The sequence below is a fragment of the Chlamydotis macqueenii genome, chromosome 3 (assembly GCF_036417535.1).
Source record: "Chlamydotis macqueenii isolate bChlMac1 chromosome 3, bChlMac1.mat, whole genome shotgun sequence".
In the NCBI taxonomy this organism is placed as follows: Eukaryota; Metazoa; Chordata; class Aves; order Otidiformes; family Otididae; genus Chlamydotis; species Chlamydotis macqueenii.
The window spans coordinates 72,142,369-72,158,623 of record NC_141558.1 but is presented as its reverse complement, the minus strand read 5'-3'; the positions used below and the strand labels follow the sequence as shown (position 1 = coordinate 72,158,623).

The window sequence follows — 16,255 nt, the reverse complement described above, 5'->3', positions numbered from 1 at the left end:
GCTATGGAGGTCCTGGGATGTTCCCCAAGAAAGCAAGCAAGAAGGTATTTTATAGCAGGTCTTCCTTGAGACATATTTTGCAACATTGGCCTTTAAGTTTCTGACTCCTTGCAAGCATGTAATTTCCTCACCATCTACAAATACCCCAAACAATTTGTTAAAAAACAACCAGGATCTCAAGCCCACGTCCCCAGGCAACCCACCACATCAGGGCTGACCTGTGCTAGGAAGAAGTACATGAGACTCTGCTATGCTGTTTTTCACCAGGAGAGCTCTCCCTGCTTCTAGGCAGGAGAACAGCATGCCTATTCAGGGTGGCATGTTTGGCTGGCTGGGAATGGCACTACACACCATTCTGAACTCCCCTGACCCATGCCCAGCCAGTTGCTTACCTCTGGGTGCGGACACAGTCTCTGTCAAAGGAGCAGATGCAGAGGGAGGAGGCGCAGAGTTCACAGTCGCAGCATCTGGAGGGAATACTCTGTCCTGTTTCTTACACTTAAATTTCTTCAGGTATGGAATTTCCCGAAACTCCTGTGAGATAGAAGCATAAGTAGTTTAAAAACAACAAATACTATTATAAGATTTGAAGGCTAAATTGAGCACTGTCCAGATGTTGGCATTTACTGCAGGTCTTGAAAAGGATTTCTGAGACATTCATGCTAAGGCAGGTAAATAACCACTTTACTGACTGGGAAAACAAAGCTAGGGTAAATGATGGGTTTCAAATCAAATCAGCAACATCGCTTTCAATTTAGTGTTACTGGAAAAAATGTGACTTAGTTATGCATTAGCCGCCTACCCCTGGAGGAATGTAGCTGTGACAGGACTCCCCCACTGTCACAGCTGCTCAGCACTGAAATGCACTCTGTGCTCTGGCATCCAACACAGACGGTTGCTTATTCAATCTCTTTACAAGAGGTAACATCAGTTAAGAAATGTTCTTCAGATCATCAAATTTGCAATAAACACCCACCTTTGGGATTACCCAGTCTTTCCTGTTAGGAGTCTGTGTTTTAGCAACACACTTAGTCCAGGCAGTAATATCCCCTGAACAGTAATATGCGTCACTCTTGAACACGAACTGCCCCTTACACTCCTCGCAGGGAAGCAGAGCTCCAAATGCCATCCCATCTGCTACTCGGTCCAAAATCTAAAGCAACAAAGAATACAAAACAGGTCATGGCAGAAGGAGGCTGGAAGCCCATGCACTACATTACGCTGGGCTGCACAAGAAAATAACTGTCAGGCTACTGGCATGCAAATGTAGACGTTTCCAGTGCTTGTTATGCACACACCGCACATAAACCAAGACTCTTACCAGCACTGATTGATCTACAATGTCTTAAAGACATGATACAAAGTTTCCCTGGTCACATCGCATCTGCCCCATACTGATGGCTCGCAGTCTCTCCTGTCCGGACTCGGCATTCAGGGGAGCATACCTACCACACAGCACCTGACCAAGCAGCCGTGCCGGAACAGCCAAGGAGGAGACGATCTACTGCATCTGAGCAGATGAGTAGGTAGGTGGGAATGTAGGCTCTGACGAGTCCCAGTTTTCCTGCCTAGAGAGTATTCCTTAACCATTTGGAGTCCAGACGCTTCCCACAACCCAGCCCACACTCCTTACAAAGAGTCTTAATAAATACAAATACCTAAAGTGATGTGTGGCTCCGAAAGAGAGAAGACTTTCACAAGTTGCACGCTGAAAAGTGACTGTTTTTAGAAAAGTTATCAGGAAAGAATTTGTGCAGTTTTTGCTTCTTTTTGCATAATTTAACAGTTGAGGGAGGCCATGTGAAGTGTCATAACTAACCCGCTCTTGAAGAGCCAGTAACAAAAAAACCAAACCATGGACCAGTTTGGGCATAGTAGAATGAAGGCACATCACTGAGACTAAGGCACTGAATTCAGCATCACACACCACCACACAGCCCTTCACAAGCAAGCGTAACAGCAATACCGTCAGAGTCCCGGGACAAAAGGACTGGGCTTTGTACTGAATTTATTTCTGAAGTTTTATGTTAGGAACGTACTTCAGACTTGTAGACTTTGCAGCAATATTGGTTCGAGTTGGCTTCGCCAATTCAAAGACCCAGCACACATGCAAAGGAACTACAGACCAACTCACGGCATTCTCCCCTGAAGGAACTTCCTGCTTGTTGGCAATCAGCAGCTCTTTCAGGTCATTAGTGGAGCAGACCTTCCTCAGCTCATCCTTGATGCCCCAGATCAGCTCTGTCTGCTCCTGTTGACGAAACCCAGCAGCTTAGCTACTTACAATCAATTGCCTTCTAAGAACACTCCTGAAACCGCAGTATGTCGACAAGGTTTTAGCATGCCCATGGCATCTTAAATGCAGACTGTGAAATGAAGAGCACCAAAAACCCAGCAGCTTTACCAAAAGGAAGAGTCACACATTTTACACAAAAACATAGAACAGGTTTTTAAAGCCATATGCTTCAGATTTCAGTATGAATACAGGAGCACACTGCAGCTTCAGCAAATACTCTCTCTTCTCAAGATTACATGTGTGAGGACATCCCTGTTGGATTCTGTATAAACTAAGGCTTCTCCATCACACACATGTGAAAAAAGGCCACAGGGTAACCTTTACAGCACTATCCCACACAAGAAGGTACAAGTGATACTAAGGACAGCTAGCTTTTAGGTAGAGTGGAACGCATGTTTCTATCACACTTCTACCCTTAGAAAGCTCTCAACAGCCTTTGCAAGTATCACTTAACTAGCTGACACTGACAACAGCGGGGATGTGACGGCATTTGAACCCTGCATTAAAACAAGAAATCAGAAATGCTGATCGCACTATTGTTTTTTTAAGCCACCCTAGCATGAGAGGAATTTCTATCAGATCAGTCACCTCGAGCAGTGCGGAGGAGTCTGCACATTCTCTTGGGCCTTTCTACGAAAGGTGAAAGGGTTGGACAGCAAAGATGCATCCTAAAATATCTCTGAATTTTGATCATGCTTGATTAAAGTTTTTAAGAAAAAATTAGCAAACCCAAAGTTAACCCTGATCCACAAATTGCCTTGATCTTTCCTAAACATCTGCATTGCAGCAGCAAAGCCTCGATAACGTCTCAGCTAAGTTTTGTTGAAAATCAAGGTATTGCCACACAACAAAAGGAAACTTTTGTTCAAAGCCAGACACACCATTTTTCTACAGCTCCATTAAGATTTCAATTGCAGCAAAAGCAGCTAGTTAATTTTTTTCTTGGAAAGTACCTATGTACCTAACTTCCAATAAATACAGAATTCCTGATGCTCTATTGGGAATTCTTCCCACAATATACCAGAAAGTGAAAGGTAGAAAGCTGCGATCCATCACACTTTGTACCCAAGAACTGAACCAAGCTCCCCAGAGGGTGAGAAAGAAGATTTCTCATTATCTAGTTCTGCACTTTACCTCTGTTTCATTTGTACAATGAGCTATTTACTGGTTTCCAAGCTCTTCTGCAACAGCACTCAGGCTCAGAGCTTCAACCACCACATCCAGATGATACAGGAAGAACCACAGAACCAGCCTCCTTGAGAGAGAAGGCATTAAACCTAATCTATTTAAATCCAATAAGTACAAGTTCCAGAGAACTTCCTTCCTGTCTTTCAGGAGAGAGCAGCAGGGTGAAGTGCCTTCAGCAAAGCCTCAGTGACAAGGCATCTCCTGTGCCAGGACATGAGGACCAGCTGTGCTGGAACTCTGCTTTGTCTGGGCACGAGGTACACCCCCTCTCTAGGTGCCACAGCTCTTCAGGTAGTGCCTGACACTGCACTCGTCTAACATAGACATTTTTTGGAGGTGATCAGCTAAAACTCACCTTCAGCTGTTTTTCCTGCTTCGATTCTTTCTCTTTCTCTTTTTTCTGTTTCTTTTTCGCAGTCACATTTCCATCTACCTCTTCTCCTTTTCTCTTTCTGATAGAGAAAAACAAAAACAAAACATACACACATGAAAGGAAGTTACTTAAATGCCTGTCCAGCAGTTACCAGAGCTCAATTTACTGGCTGCCGATATCTGCAGAGGCTTGAATATCCTCAGTTTTGGCAGGCAAACCCATTTTTCAAATTCCTCAGTGCTAGACTGTAGACACGCACTCGCTTCTGCAACACGAGCTGCCTCAATCAGGTCAGGTACACTTAAGAGCCACAGAGTAACTGTATGGTCTGGCAGAAGAGCACATGAAATACTGCAACATTTGCAGGCATATTCATCTGTACCTGTATTAGTTACACGAAAGGCATTCCTGAGAATCACTGAATTATAGGTATACCTCTCCAAATCTGAGGATGTGTAGCAACGCAGGTTAAAAGATGGCAATGTCTTTCAGCTGAATCAACAGCTTGATTTTTCAGCTTAGACAGTCCATATTGAAATAAAGGACAGCAAACATGATCACTTTTATAAGCTAAAACACTGGGAAACTAGATATTTTTTAGCCACTGTCTCTTCAGGCAGGAATTAAGTCAGGTCTCTGAAATCAGGCAGAAGGAAGTTTCTAGCTGCAAAGTGCTCCCAGGCTGATAGCAGTTTTGTGATGTACTACTGTGTAGTTGTGTGCGAGGAAATTTATTGTTACTAGCTGGGGCCTTAGAGCTGCACAGGGAAAAGTTACAGAAAACACTGCTCGAGAAAAACTGGAAAGAAGAGGAAGCCAAATGAAAACCGGGGTATTTTGCCAGACTTGAGAACGACAAGAGACCTCAGAGGAAAATAATTTATGTTTCCTGAGTCATATCATTCCCTTCATCTGCCTGGCTTCAAAATACATCAATAAATCAAATCAGCGTGTGCTGTCCTCGTGAGGAAATAACGGGAAGTTTTACCCCACTTGAGGCAGGATGGGGCTGCAACTGCAGGCGGAGCATGAGCACAGCTTCAATCCTGCACTTCATTTTGACAGAGCTGCTATCGTTTTGAAACACCAGCCAGGTTTCTTTTTAAGAAAGCATCTGTCTTAACTTTATAAGCTGCAGCTGATGGTTAAGTCATAAAGTTGACATTCTCGATTGCTCTCTTACTTACTATTTTAAACATTTCACTTTCCAGTACTTTGCTACCGTTAAAGACCAACTCTGTACGACAGCTTATTACCTATAAAGCTGCAGGAGAATGTCAAAAGGTACTCTCCTCCCAAAGACTCATATGCGAGAGACCTGTAAGTCCTAGTAACTGTCCTGACCCCAAAATTGGGCCAAGTACCCATTTGATTTGCAGTGGCCACCACTAACATGCTGTTAGCATCTCTGACCAAAGCATGATTCAGTGCACCTCACAAGTCTGTCAGGGGCTGGTTTTGCAGAAGAGCTCATCTTTCAGCTGTCCCCCTGCAAGGTCCCACCAGTGGATCTGGGGCTCTGCTGTTAAGGCGCACTGCCTCGGGGGGGCGGGACCACAGCTGCAACGTGCTACTGGCAATCGCTTGCATTTCTTGAGAAAAACTCCATCTTGTTTGCTAAATCAGGCAAGCAGGAACTGGCATGGCAGGACTGGATACAGCACACACATGGCTATGCCCTCCAAAGTCCCCAGGCCAAGCAAGCTCCCTCTCCTCCCCAGCTGCAGCCCCTGCAAGGGGCAAGACCAGAGCACCCACCGAACCCTGCCATAAGGATAATGACTTCTGTAAGTTTTAACAACACAGGTACACAATATAATCTAGGAAAAACATATTAGCTTGAGTGCAAAGCACCCCACTGCACCTCCTCAAGCCAGAGGGCTTAATAACGTAGGTATTTAGGATGGGTGCCCAAATGCTGTGTATCTGCAGTGCCTCTCCCTCAAGTAGCTGACAGGCTGCCTCCAGCAAGCCAGTGCTCAGTCCTGTGCCATAACTTGTCTCCTAGTCTTCAAAAGGAGGCAAGCCAGTGCACCAACTGCTGGAAGGCAACTGCCCTGCCGAGAGGCCCCCTGACCCAAGGAAAGCATCCAAATTCCAGCAGGGACTCACACTTTTGGCAGCTTCTCCCCCAGAGTCAAAGGGACAGTGGGTTGCTCTCCTGGACAGAGTGATTACTGTACCTGTTCCAGCCACCTGAACAAACTGCAGAGCAGGAGAAATCATCCTGATCGCAGAGAGGCATAAAGCTGTCACTCATCATCTTCTCACAAAAGTCCCTGGCTATACCCAAAGCTTAAAGTAAATACTAATCATCATTTTATACATCCTGGAGAAAGGAATGGCAAAGCCAAATCCATCTTGCATCTTCCCAAAAGAGCAAATTTTAGAACAATCACCAAAATACACACTCACTGACACACATTAATTTTATCTTCCATTCTTGGGACCAAACACTGTGTTGCTAACAGCAACGGGGTGCTGCTGTGTAGACCCTTTCTCCTGCTGGGGAAGGGAGAGTCTTCCCACATTCAATGGAGTATGGCCCAACAGCTTGCTTAGAAGGACTGGCACTTATCAGCGAATGCAAACCACTTCTCACCTTCATGGACGACACACAATTACAAGATTTATTCCAACTTTCAAGACGATGAAAAGGGAAGTGAACTCTCCCACTCTAGCCTGGCCCTTCCTTACCATCTACTCTCTATTTTTCATGTTCCTCTCCCTACAATGAAAATGAAGGGTGGAAAGGAATCACAACAAACCTTGATAAAGAAAGCAGCTGATGCAGGAAGGAACAAGAACTCCCCTTTTCTCCTCTTCTCTGTAAAGCACCGCCAGACTGTTGCTGACCTGAGTACTTTGTGCCTCAGGCAGCCTTTGCAGTTAATCCAGTGCATGATATCTCCAGAATGACACTTTGCTCCTGTCCTGGGCAGCAATTCTACCCAAACAAGCGAGGCAGAAAATACAGGAAAGTATCAGAGCTCAGAGCAGGTGGGTGAAACACATGCTGCCAAAGAAGCACAAAGGGAGAGCTTGCAAGCTGCTACTGCATTTTCTACATTAGTACATGAGCACTCTTTCCACAGAGAAGCTGCTGGCAAGGACACAAGATCGTCCTTCCCCAGGCCTGCAAAGTGCTGCCGCTCGGGGCACGACAGCTCGTAGCCCACGCGAGGCTCAGCATGTCTCACTCAGAGCTGACCGAGAAAAGCAGCCAGGATCCTTGCAGGACACCTTCCCATTTTTGCCCTTCAGAGGGAAGGGATTTCCCAACCACTCTTGGTAGCCCTGCTCGGCACCTCACTCCTCTCATCTGCAATAGGCATGTCACGCTGCTGCCCTCACAGAAAGGGCTGACGGGGCAGTCCCAAAGTCTGAGCTTCTCCTTGGAGTATGGCTAGACATGCAGAAGCAGCACGTGAATTTGGATGTGTCACGTCTAAATTGCAGAGACATCTGAGTGAAGATGTAATTTGGATGCAGCACAATCAGAAATATCTTTAAAGATAATTTTAAGAATCTCACCTACAGCAGACGCTGCAACATAATTTCTGCAAGATGCTGTAACGTAATTTCTGTCATTAATTTCTGCTATCTGATTGAATGCACAAGATTAATTATCACAGGTAACTGCATCTCACTCAAGGTTTTGGGGTGTTTTTCCTTTGGCTTCTTCAGAACTTCTGTGGTTTCTTGGCAGAAAATCACCAGGTAGGAAGGACACCACACTTCTCCACTCATTCTCTTTATTTACACTCTCACTCATTCAGTTTGTTTGACAGACAACTGTTTTTCCAACTGACCCTTAATACCCTTGGCTCAAGCACACCGCCCAAACAGCAGAAGAAGGGTAGTGGAGCATAAGAGCCAGCCAGCACCTTCACAGTTGAGGTGTTTGTTCATGCAGTGCTTAGAAAGTAGGAAAGATGAGATGTTCTGCTGCTTTTTCTGGCGTGAGGTCTTGGTTCACATTACCCTACATCACCAGTCTAAGCTTTTTTCCACTGCAATTCTAGGCTTTTATTTACACAGTGACTTGGCAAACTACCCTGTGGCCTATCTTTACAAAGCCTTCATACTTTGCATAGCATCCCAGAAGTGGCCCAAAAAAGCAGAGCCAGGGCAGACAAGAGAAACACTTACACAGGCAAATCTCTAGAGCTTTGCTGAAGACACAAGAGAAAACTACAAATAACCCTATTAAACTCACACTGTTCTAGGACAAAGCAGAACACCCACCTCGGCACAAAAAGCAAAGGACTACTTGAGAAGCTGCAAGTGCATTAAAACAACGTACCTTCTATTTACATCCTGCAACACACACAGACGTAGAGTGCCTGCTAAAGTGCAGGCTGTCGGGCAGATCCAGACAGCTCGCTTCAGCCTCCAATAGCTCAGCCAAGTGAGGAGGACAGCACAGAACCTGATGGGGCTCTGGCAGCAGCACCAGCTCCTGTGGCACTGCAGAACCGTCCCCATGACACCTGCACTACTGCTGAATGCCTCTGGAGCCACTGCTTGCCAACCAAGAATAAAGTATGGAAGTTGCAGCCTCTTAACAACATGTAGATCAGTTTATGCACGCTCTGCTCTGTTACCTACGGCCTAAGATGACATTCACACACGCAGAAGGCTTTGGACAGTAAAGCACGCCCACCAGCCACGTATCTGGAGGACCAATATTGACAAAGACGGCAGAGATTTGACAGGGCTATGGCTTCTCAGAACCCAACATCAGTCTCACTGGACTGTTTCATGGCGAATCCTTGCAAAAGTAAAACTGAATTCAGTCTACAAGGTACACAGAGAAGCACAATGTTTTACAATGACAGGATCTTTCCTGTCGTAGGACCCAGAAACACCTTATGTTCCTTCCTCCATAGGGACAACACAACATTGGCTTGTGTCATGAAGCATGACTTTAGGCGAAGTCACTTCAAAAACAAACAACAGAAGTCTTCATTAACAGAGAAAGACTGACCAAAGCTAGCAAGTCACCTGAAAGCACTTCTCTGTCAGTACAAGTTCTGTCAAGAGCCTCCACTAAAAATTCCAATGCAAGGCAATGAAATTTCAGTCGTACCGTAAAAGATTTAGCAAACAAAAGCATCCAAGTGTAAGCACTATCGAGCCAATGAACACCATTACCAGATTCAGTGCCTGTCACAGATCAGCAGCTCATAGATAAGAGATGTCAAATCAATTCTCTAACAAGTGGTCAGAGCAGAGAAACCATCACTGATAACAGCATCACACAAGGAGGCACAGAGCCCAGTACCCATTTGTATTAAGCACGCATTACTTTATGGTTGAAAGTCCTACATCAGTCCTCCACATCACAGCTGCTGGTATCTGCATTTTCTCAAGGCAGTCACAGGGGGCAAGTGGATGGCACACTCCCAGGGACAGGGAATGTGTCTCTTGTCATCTGCCTAAGGTCACAGGAAGGACCAAATCCTCCTACGACCAATATTCTTTTAATAGAGACAACAATGCCACAAAACATTTATCATGGAGGTCTTTGAAGGCAAGCAATGTCTCTTCTAGACAATGCAATTTGTAGCATTCCCCACATACCCTTCACTCTTGGTAGCCGGGAGCTGCTTCTTCAGAGTTTCTTTATCTTCAGCTTTCAAGATGCTGAAGCCCAGGAGTTGGGCAGCCCCGTATGCTGGGAGGAAGCCCAGCTCTGCTCGGCGGCTCACAAAGCAGTCTGGGTGGTACCAGTTATCTATCATTCCCAGCTGCGGCTTTTCAGGATGCACCATCTTCTTGGAAATCCGGATCTGGCCCTGAGGCAGATTAAAGCAACACAAGAGCAACTGTTAGGCCATTCTTGAAAGAGCAGGATGTTAATAAGCTTGTTACCAACATGATGCTTCCTAAACACCTGTAAAATAGCAACAGTTCCTCTATCAAAGCCTGCAACTTTTGTTCAAGTCCTTTCACTACAGTTCCTCTGCTTTCTTCAATACTCTTTCTAGGTTGAAAGATTTCAGCTTTTTACGCAGTTTTTTGTTCAAAACCCACTCAAAACGGGTAATCCTGTAGTCTTTATTCCAACTCCTCAACTCCCAGTAAGCTTGAACAAGCAAAACTCACATGACCAAACCCCATGCATGCAACTCTAAATTAACTTTACATCCCTACCACTCAAGCATCAGTGCTAACATCATCTCAACCATCATACTGCAAATTCCTTTTCAGAGGGCTAACAAGTAGTTGTTTTAGGTGCTTTCAGACTGCAATACTTCATGCTCCAACAAGGAAATGTCTACACAACAGTCACCAATGTTTCTGCAGATACAAGCATACCAGCACTGGTGTTTGGCCCTTGTCAACTTTACTCAACTGGCAGGTCTATTCACGTCTATCAGAGGCTCACAGCTTCATTTCACCAACTGTCTGTAAAAGCAGAGCACCAAGACATATTCAACTACAGGGCTACCTCATTACCTAGTGGCATCACTGTTTTTGTCTGCTTTCATGGAATTAATATGGATACAGCGCACACAAACAGAGCTGCTCTTGCTGAGGAGGAAGGAGAGGCCAACACCTTTGCAGTGCTGCAATAAGCAGGAAAAGGTGCAGTTACTGGTGGGTTTCTTGCTACAGAAGTGCTGGCGAGTGGCGTTCCAGCCTGCTCCAAGACCCAAGTGAAAGGAAGCATCAGCAGGTTTGGAGCCCAGGCTACATTGCCTGAGGGATGCCTTTGCTGGACAGCTGACCAGGAAGCAGCTGCTCCTTAGGCACAGAAATGCAGCTCTGCAAGTGCTTTCCATATGCAGGACAGGAAGCAATTATAGAAGTCACTATTTGAATTGGAACTGGTGGGAGAAAAGACAAGAGATGAAGAACTAAGAAAGACTTTTTACCTTTTCTATTTTCTGTTCACAGCCTTTGCAAGTACTTCTGTTAGACTTGGCATATTCTGCAGCAAAATCATTTAAGCTCTTCTCAGCCTTGCCACCTCCTTCCTGTTCCCCTCCTTTTCCTGGAGAACAAAGCAAATACAGAGCTTGGCTTTAAAAAGCATTCCCTTATTTTCTTATTCTCTGTCCCAGGTTGTAGCAGTCTGGATTAATAAACCTCTGTGTTCCAGCAACCCAGCTGTCAAGAATCTGAATACAGAGCAAGATAAGCAGTCCATGCTCAAAACCACTTTTAAAATAGAAAGAATTATTTAAGCAACCAAGTAGCAATTCTACAGGGCTGCTTATTTAATGATTTTTGAAGACTTCCAAAGGTGAACAGACCTGACTCTTATTGCCTCTTTCCTGAAAGTAGTGTGAAATGAGATCTTACTGAAGAACTGACTGTAGCAGAAGTCACAATAGGTCTTCTTCAAAGCAGAACTCCTCTTCCCAAGTGTCAATTTCCTTTTATTTTTTAATATTCCTATATTTCAACAGGCAGACATCAATCTAAATGGCCAGCATCCTTGGTTTACACAGAGATGTGGGGAGTTTAATCTGGTCTGTACTTAGACCCTTGCTCCCCTGACTCACTAGTTCATGTTCATGGTGCAACAATTTCAAAGAGCCACCACAACCATACGCTACAGTGAAGGTACCATTTAAATAACATACAAACAGCAGCATTTGTTAATATTAAAGACTGAAAATGAAACATACCAATCATTATAACAATAAATATTTTGCAATACATCTGCCAATTGACTTGGGTTTTTTCCCTCATTGATTTAACATGCTGGATCATACTGTCAGTGTCAGTATGCCCTGGAGCATGGAGATGCCACAACAATTCTTCCGACATCACTTGCTGAAGGGACACGACAATCAAATAACCACAGTAAAAGCTTGAGAAGAGAGAGCACGGTTCCATCTGAACCTCCAAACACCAGGAGACCTCTGCTTACCTCCTCCAGGGCCTCCAGTTTCAATGGCTTTCTTGATTTTCTCCTGATCTTCCCAGCGGAGCTCAGAGAAGCCATCAATGTCCGCATGGGATACAATTCGAGCCCTCTTCCAGAAGCAGCTGTAGTGGTGCCAGTGAGGGACTTTGCCATCAAACATGGGTGACTAGGAAGAAAACACACCAGGCCAAGATGAAGCAGCTTAGACAGAATCAAGAGAAAAAGTGAGATAAAATGGAGAATCTGGGTAAACACAAGTGATTTTTCTCTCTTTTTTTTTTATTTAAGAAATTGACACTATTTACAACAAAATCTAAGAAGAAAATCTAATAAAACAGACAAGCTGCTAGAGAAAGATCCTGAAGGGGACAGACGTGGAAGGAGCTTTTACCCAGCTTGACCAGTTCATCACTCTGCTGCTTAACCTGTCTGCATTACTCAAAATAAAAAGGTCATAGCCTCAGTGCGGCTATACCAATCCTGAGCAGACAAGGAAAGGTTTCATCTCTATGAGAATCAGACCATCTGCAGGCACAAGTAAAGCCCAACAGAGGCTGTGGAAAAGTAACAGCACTTGACTCGTCTGCTACAACCTCCTTTGAGACTGCTGCAGCGTGAGAGGCCACTGGCCTTGCTGTGCCAGACCTCTGAGTGCAACGCATGATCCCTTTGAGATCCACTTCTCAAGCAAACTGTCCATGCTCTGGAGAGCCTATCATCAGGCAAAAGACACAGGAGCAGCTCCAATGACTGTGGCCTAAAGAAAGTCCCAAGGGGACTGCAGCAGGCAGAGGCAAAATTTAAGGGAAACACCAGAGCCCAATGAAGTCCTGCATCACGACAGAAGCATCACCCAGGTCCTCCCTGAAGTGCAGCTCTAGAGTGCCCTGCCTCGCACCAGCCTTGTTGTGAAAGTGTTCCCCTTGCTTACAACTCAGACACATTAAGTACCAACCTGGCATCGTTCCAGTTACCCATCAGACAAAATAACCATACAGTGGTTTGGCTCCAAGTAATGCACACGAACAACTGCTGTACTAATAATACTCAGCACTGTATTATTACTGACTATACAGAATTAATGACCCAGGAAAGCATTCTATGTATCACTCACCAACAGGAGGGAGATCTCCCAGCTGAAAACAATGGCAGAGACTTTTGTGCATGAGCAGGAAGGAGGAGGAAAGAGCTTTGAAGACCACAGCATGGGCCTAGAAGAGCTGAGCTCCCCAGTTACAACTAGTCATCAACCAAAACTGTATGAGGACATTTATATTTCCAGCTGGACTCTTCCCACAAGCCAGGATTCAGATTACCCTTTCACCCTCACAGCACCACAGCCACACAGCGGCCACCCTAGGGTTGCTCTCAACATGTCTGGAAGTCACACACAGCTCTGGTACTGAAAGGTGGTCACCCCTGAGCTCTGGACTTGTATTTGGAGTTTTCCTGGACGACTCCTCACGGCTCTGTCCCCAAAACAAAGCGGGTGTGCGTGGAAGGGGGCAGAGGTGGCTCAGTCTTCAAGACAACTATGCAAGTAGTGAGTAGATCTCCACTACACCGAGTGGTGCATGTGAAACACAACTTCTCTCTGTGTGGGAAATGAAATCTCCAGGCAAGCTAGACCTTGTTTACACAACTTCTCTCAGCTCATCTATCTCTAGACCATAGTTTCCTAAACAAACTATGGAAAAAGGAGAGATCGATTCGCTTTCACATTGTACATGCAGATAACAGAAACTACTCAGTTCTGGCCGGAAGCAAAAGTCAAAGCCGTGATGGTCCTGCAGGGCCTGGGTGCTCACCCCATGCCAAACCCCGAGCATCTCACTGTCTTTCAGAGCTCTTCACTTGAAAAACCAAAACAAAAGGGTGGTTATAGTAGAAATGGCGCCTAGTTAATGTTTTGGTCTGGGTGTCTCTTTAATTTCTTCCGCACAATTTGCAAAAGACCTTGCTGCACTGAAGGGGACTTCCCCAAGAGGAAACATGAGTGCTGGTGAGATTCAGGCACTTGCGGGGGGGGGGGGGGGGGGCACGCTCAGCAGCAGGGTATGAAAAATGCTCTGCTGGCACAAAAACTGGCAGTGGGGAGAGAGCCCTTTGCAGAAGAGATCAAGCAATTCAAGAGTGTTTGGGGGCAGAAAAAAAAAAAAAAACTAAAAAAAAAAATTTTACATATATAAAGGGTTGGTGTAAGACCAGCAGTCTTGGGGAGACGGTTGGCTAAAAGGCAGTGGGTCTGCCAGGGACGCCACGGACCCAACCGTCCCCGGGAGATCCCTCAGCAAACCTCCCCCTACAAACCCAAACCCATCCATGCTCCCCGCAGCAGGGCACGGCTGCGGTCCTGAGGAAGGCCAGCCCGCCTCGCACCAGCTCACGCTGCCGGGGAAACGCGAGGCAGGGAAGGGATAACAAGCGTGAGGGAACCGGGGAAGCAGCAGCAGCAGCCGGAGGAGGGGAGCAGCGGAGGGGAGCGGGCATCCCCAGCGAGCGACCGAGGGCGGCCGGAGAAACAAAAGAAAAGGGGCAGCGGGAACACGTGCGAGCGAGCGCTGCGGCTCGGCTCCGCAGGGTTACACGCACCTTCCCCAGGGGACGGAGGCTCTGGGGGACAAAAGCAGGGGCACGTACCTCCCCTTCCGGGCACCCAGCTTCAGTCTCCAAACCGGGCAGACCCCGTGGGGGGAGCCAAGCCCTCCGGGGCGACCGGGCCCCACCTCCTGGGCCGGAGATGCCCCTTTCATCTCCCCCGCCAGGGACAGGCCGAGGGGAAGGCAGCTCCTCGCCCTCCCCGATCAAGCCCCCCCCAGAGGGGCCGGCTCCCTCCCCACCCTCCCAGATTCCAGGCCAAGCAAGCCTCTTCCCCAAAAGGTAAATAAAATTGGAGGCCAGCTGACAGCAGAGCACGCCTTGGCGTTCGGTTTGCTAGCTGCGGTTCAGCTCTCTGCTTCACACCCGCAATGTGCCGTCCGGCTCTGGAAACCCCCTCTCTCCCCCCAAAACCTGACCACTAACCCTGCGGCTGGCCCTGCCCCGAGGGGAGACGGAGAGGGGGAAACACCGGGCTCTTCGCGGCCCCCGATGCCCTTCAGGTCTCCGTTTATTCTGTCTCGTATGCAAAGCGCGCACCCAGCCGAGATCTCCCGGCCCCGACGGCGCACATCCCCGCGGCAGCCGCTCCGCGGGGCACAGGAAAGCGGAGCCGTCGCTCCCGCCCCACGCTCGCCAACAAAGCGCCTCTGTGAGCGGCCCCCGCCGACACCCAGCCCCTCGCACCGCCTCACCTCCAAACGCCCCCACTGCCCCTGCCACCGACACCGCCCACCCCCGCGGGGGGCAGCTCCCGTCCCGCCCCACCGCCGCGGGGGCTGCGGGGACCGGCGCTGCTGCGGGGGCTGGCGCTGCTAAAAATAGGCTGCGCTGGCCCCCGCGGCGGAGAGAGAGGCTCGGCTGAACGGCTCCGGGCCGCCGCGGCGGAGCGCAGCAGGGAGCGGAGCCCCAGCTCGGCAGCCCCGCCGATGCGGAGCGGTCAGACCACCCCCCCCACTCCCCCCGCCGCCACCGGCCCGGGCCCCGCCACGCGGTACCTGCACCATGAGGGCCAGGCGCAGCGAGTCCTTGGCGATGCTCTCGCCGCACTTCTTGCAAGAAGCGCGGCCGCTCTTGGCGTACTCCGCCCGGTACAGCTTCTCCGCCGGCTCCGCCATCGCTGCCGCTCGCCGCCGCCGCAGAGCAGAGCCGCCCCGTGCCGCGCACCCGCCGCACCGCGCTCCCCTCCACTCCCCCCTCCGCCCACGGGAGAGCTAGGCGAGCGCCGAGAGCCCGCTCCCGCCTCAGCGGCCGGCCTGGATCTACCGCTCGGGCATCGATTCAGCGCGCCTGACGGCGCCTGGAACGTTCCGGTTTGGTACAGCGTATCAATGGGGGGCGGGGAGCGGCGGCGGGTCACGTGGCGGTGCGGGTCCCTCGGCCCCCGCAGCTCCATCCGCCTCCCGCAGCTGGAGAGCGGCCTGGGTTGCCCGAGCGGGGAGGGGGTGGCCGGTTCCCCGGCCCAGCACCGAATACAGGGCGTCCGTTCCCCCCCCCCCCCCGCAAAAGCCGTCACGAGGGGTTAACTCGGTAAAAGAAAAGGGGGCGCGGCCCCGGGCGGCGGCGGGGAGCAGGGGCCCCAGCCAGGGCCGAGCCTGCGGGTGAAGCCGGCTGCCCGGGGCTCGGGAGAGCCTGCGCTCGGCAGCCGCCCCCCGCCGCGCGCTGGCCGGGGGAAGGGGGGCTCCCGGGCAGGGGTTCCCTCCGGTCCCTGGGGCTGACAGTACGGGTGCTGAAGGAAGCAAAAAAGAGCTCCTCGATTCGTTAAACCTTGGCTTTTTGTCTCCCTTGCAGGAGGTGATGTCCTCCAGTATCAGCAGAGGGCATGGGGAGGGAAGGGGAGAGCGCTGACGTGACTCCAAACCCTCGCGAAGGACTTGTCATTGGGTTTATAGCGACTCTGGAATTGGGGTTCAAC

General features: G+C 48.8%; 1 protein-coding gene across 1 annotated transcript in view; it reads right to left on the bottom strand.

Moving 5' to 3' along the window:
• Positions 1 to 15,506, bottom strand: part of PARP1 (poly(ADP-ribose) polymerase 1) — a 32,999-nt gene extending 17,493 nt beyond the window's left edge. Inside the window, exons 1-8 of the mRNA XM_086745520.1 lie at positions 15,339 to 15,506; positions 11,746 to 11,908; positions 10,742 to 10,860; positions 9,444 to 9,658; positions 3,840 to 3,936; positions 2,135 to 2,251; positions 977 to 1,153; positions 393 to 534 (exon numbers count right to left, since the gene is read on the bottom strand). Coding sequence (XP_086601646.1) covers positions 393 to 534; positions 977 to 1,153; positions 2,135 to 2,251; positions 3,840 to 3,936; positions 9,444 to 9,658; positions 10,742 to 10,860; positions 11,746 to 11,908; positions 15,339 to 15,458 — 1,150 coding nt within the window. The 5' untranslated portion in view covers positions 15,459 to 15,506. The remainder of the gene's footprint in view (positions 1 to 392; positions 535 to 976; positions 1,154 to 2,134; positions 2,252 to 3,839; positions 3,937 to 9,443; positions 9,659 to 10,741; positions 10,861 to 11,745; positions 11,909 to 15,338) is intronic.
• Between the last annotated feature and the right edge of the window lie 749 nt (positions 15,507 to 16,255).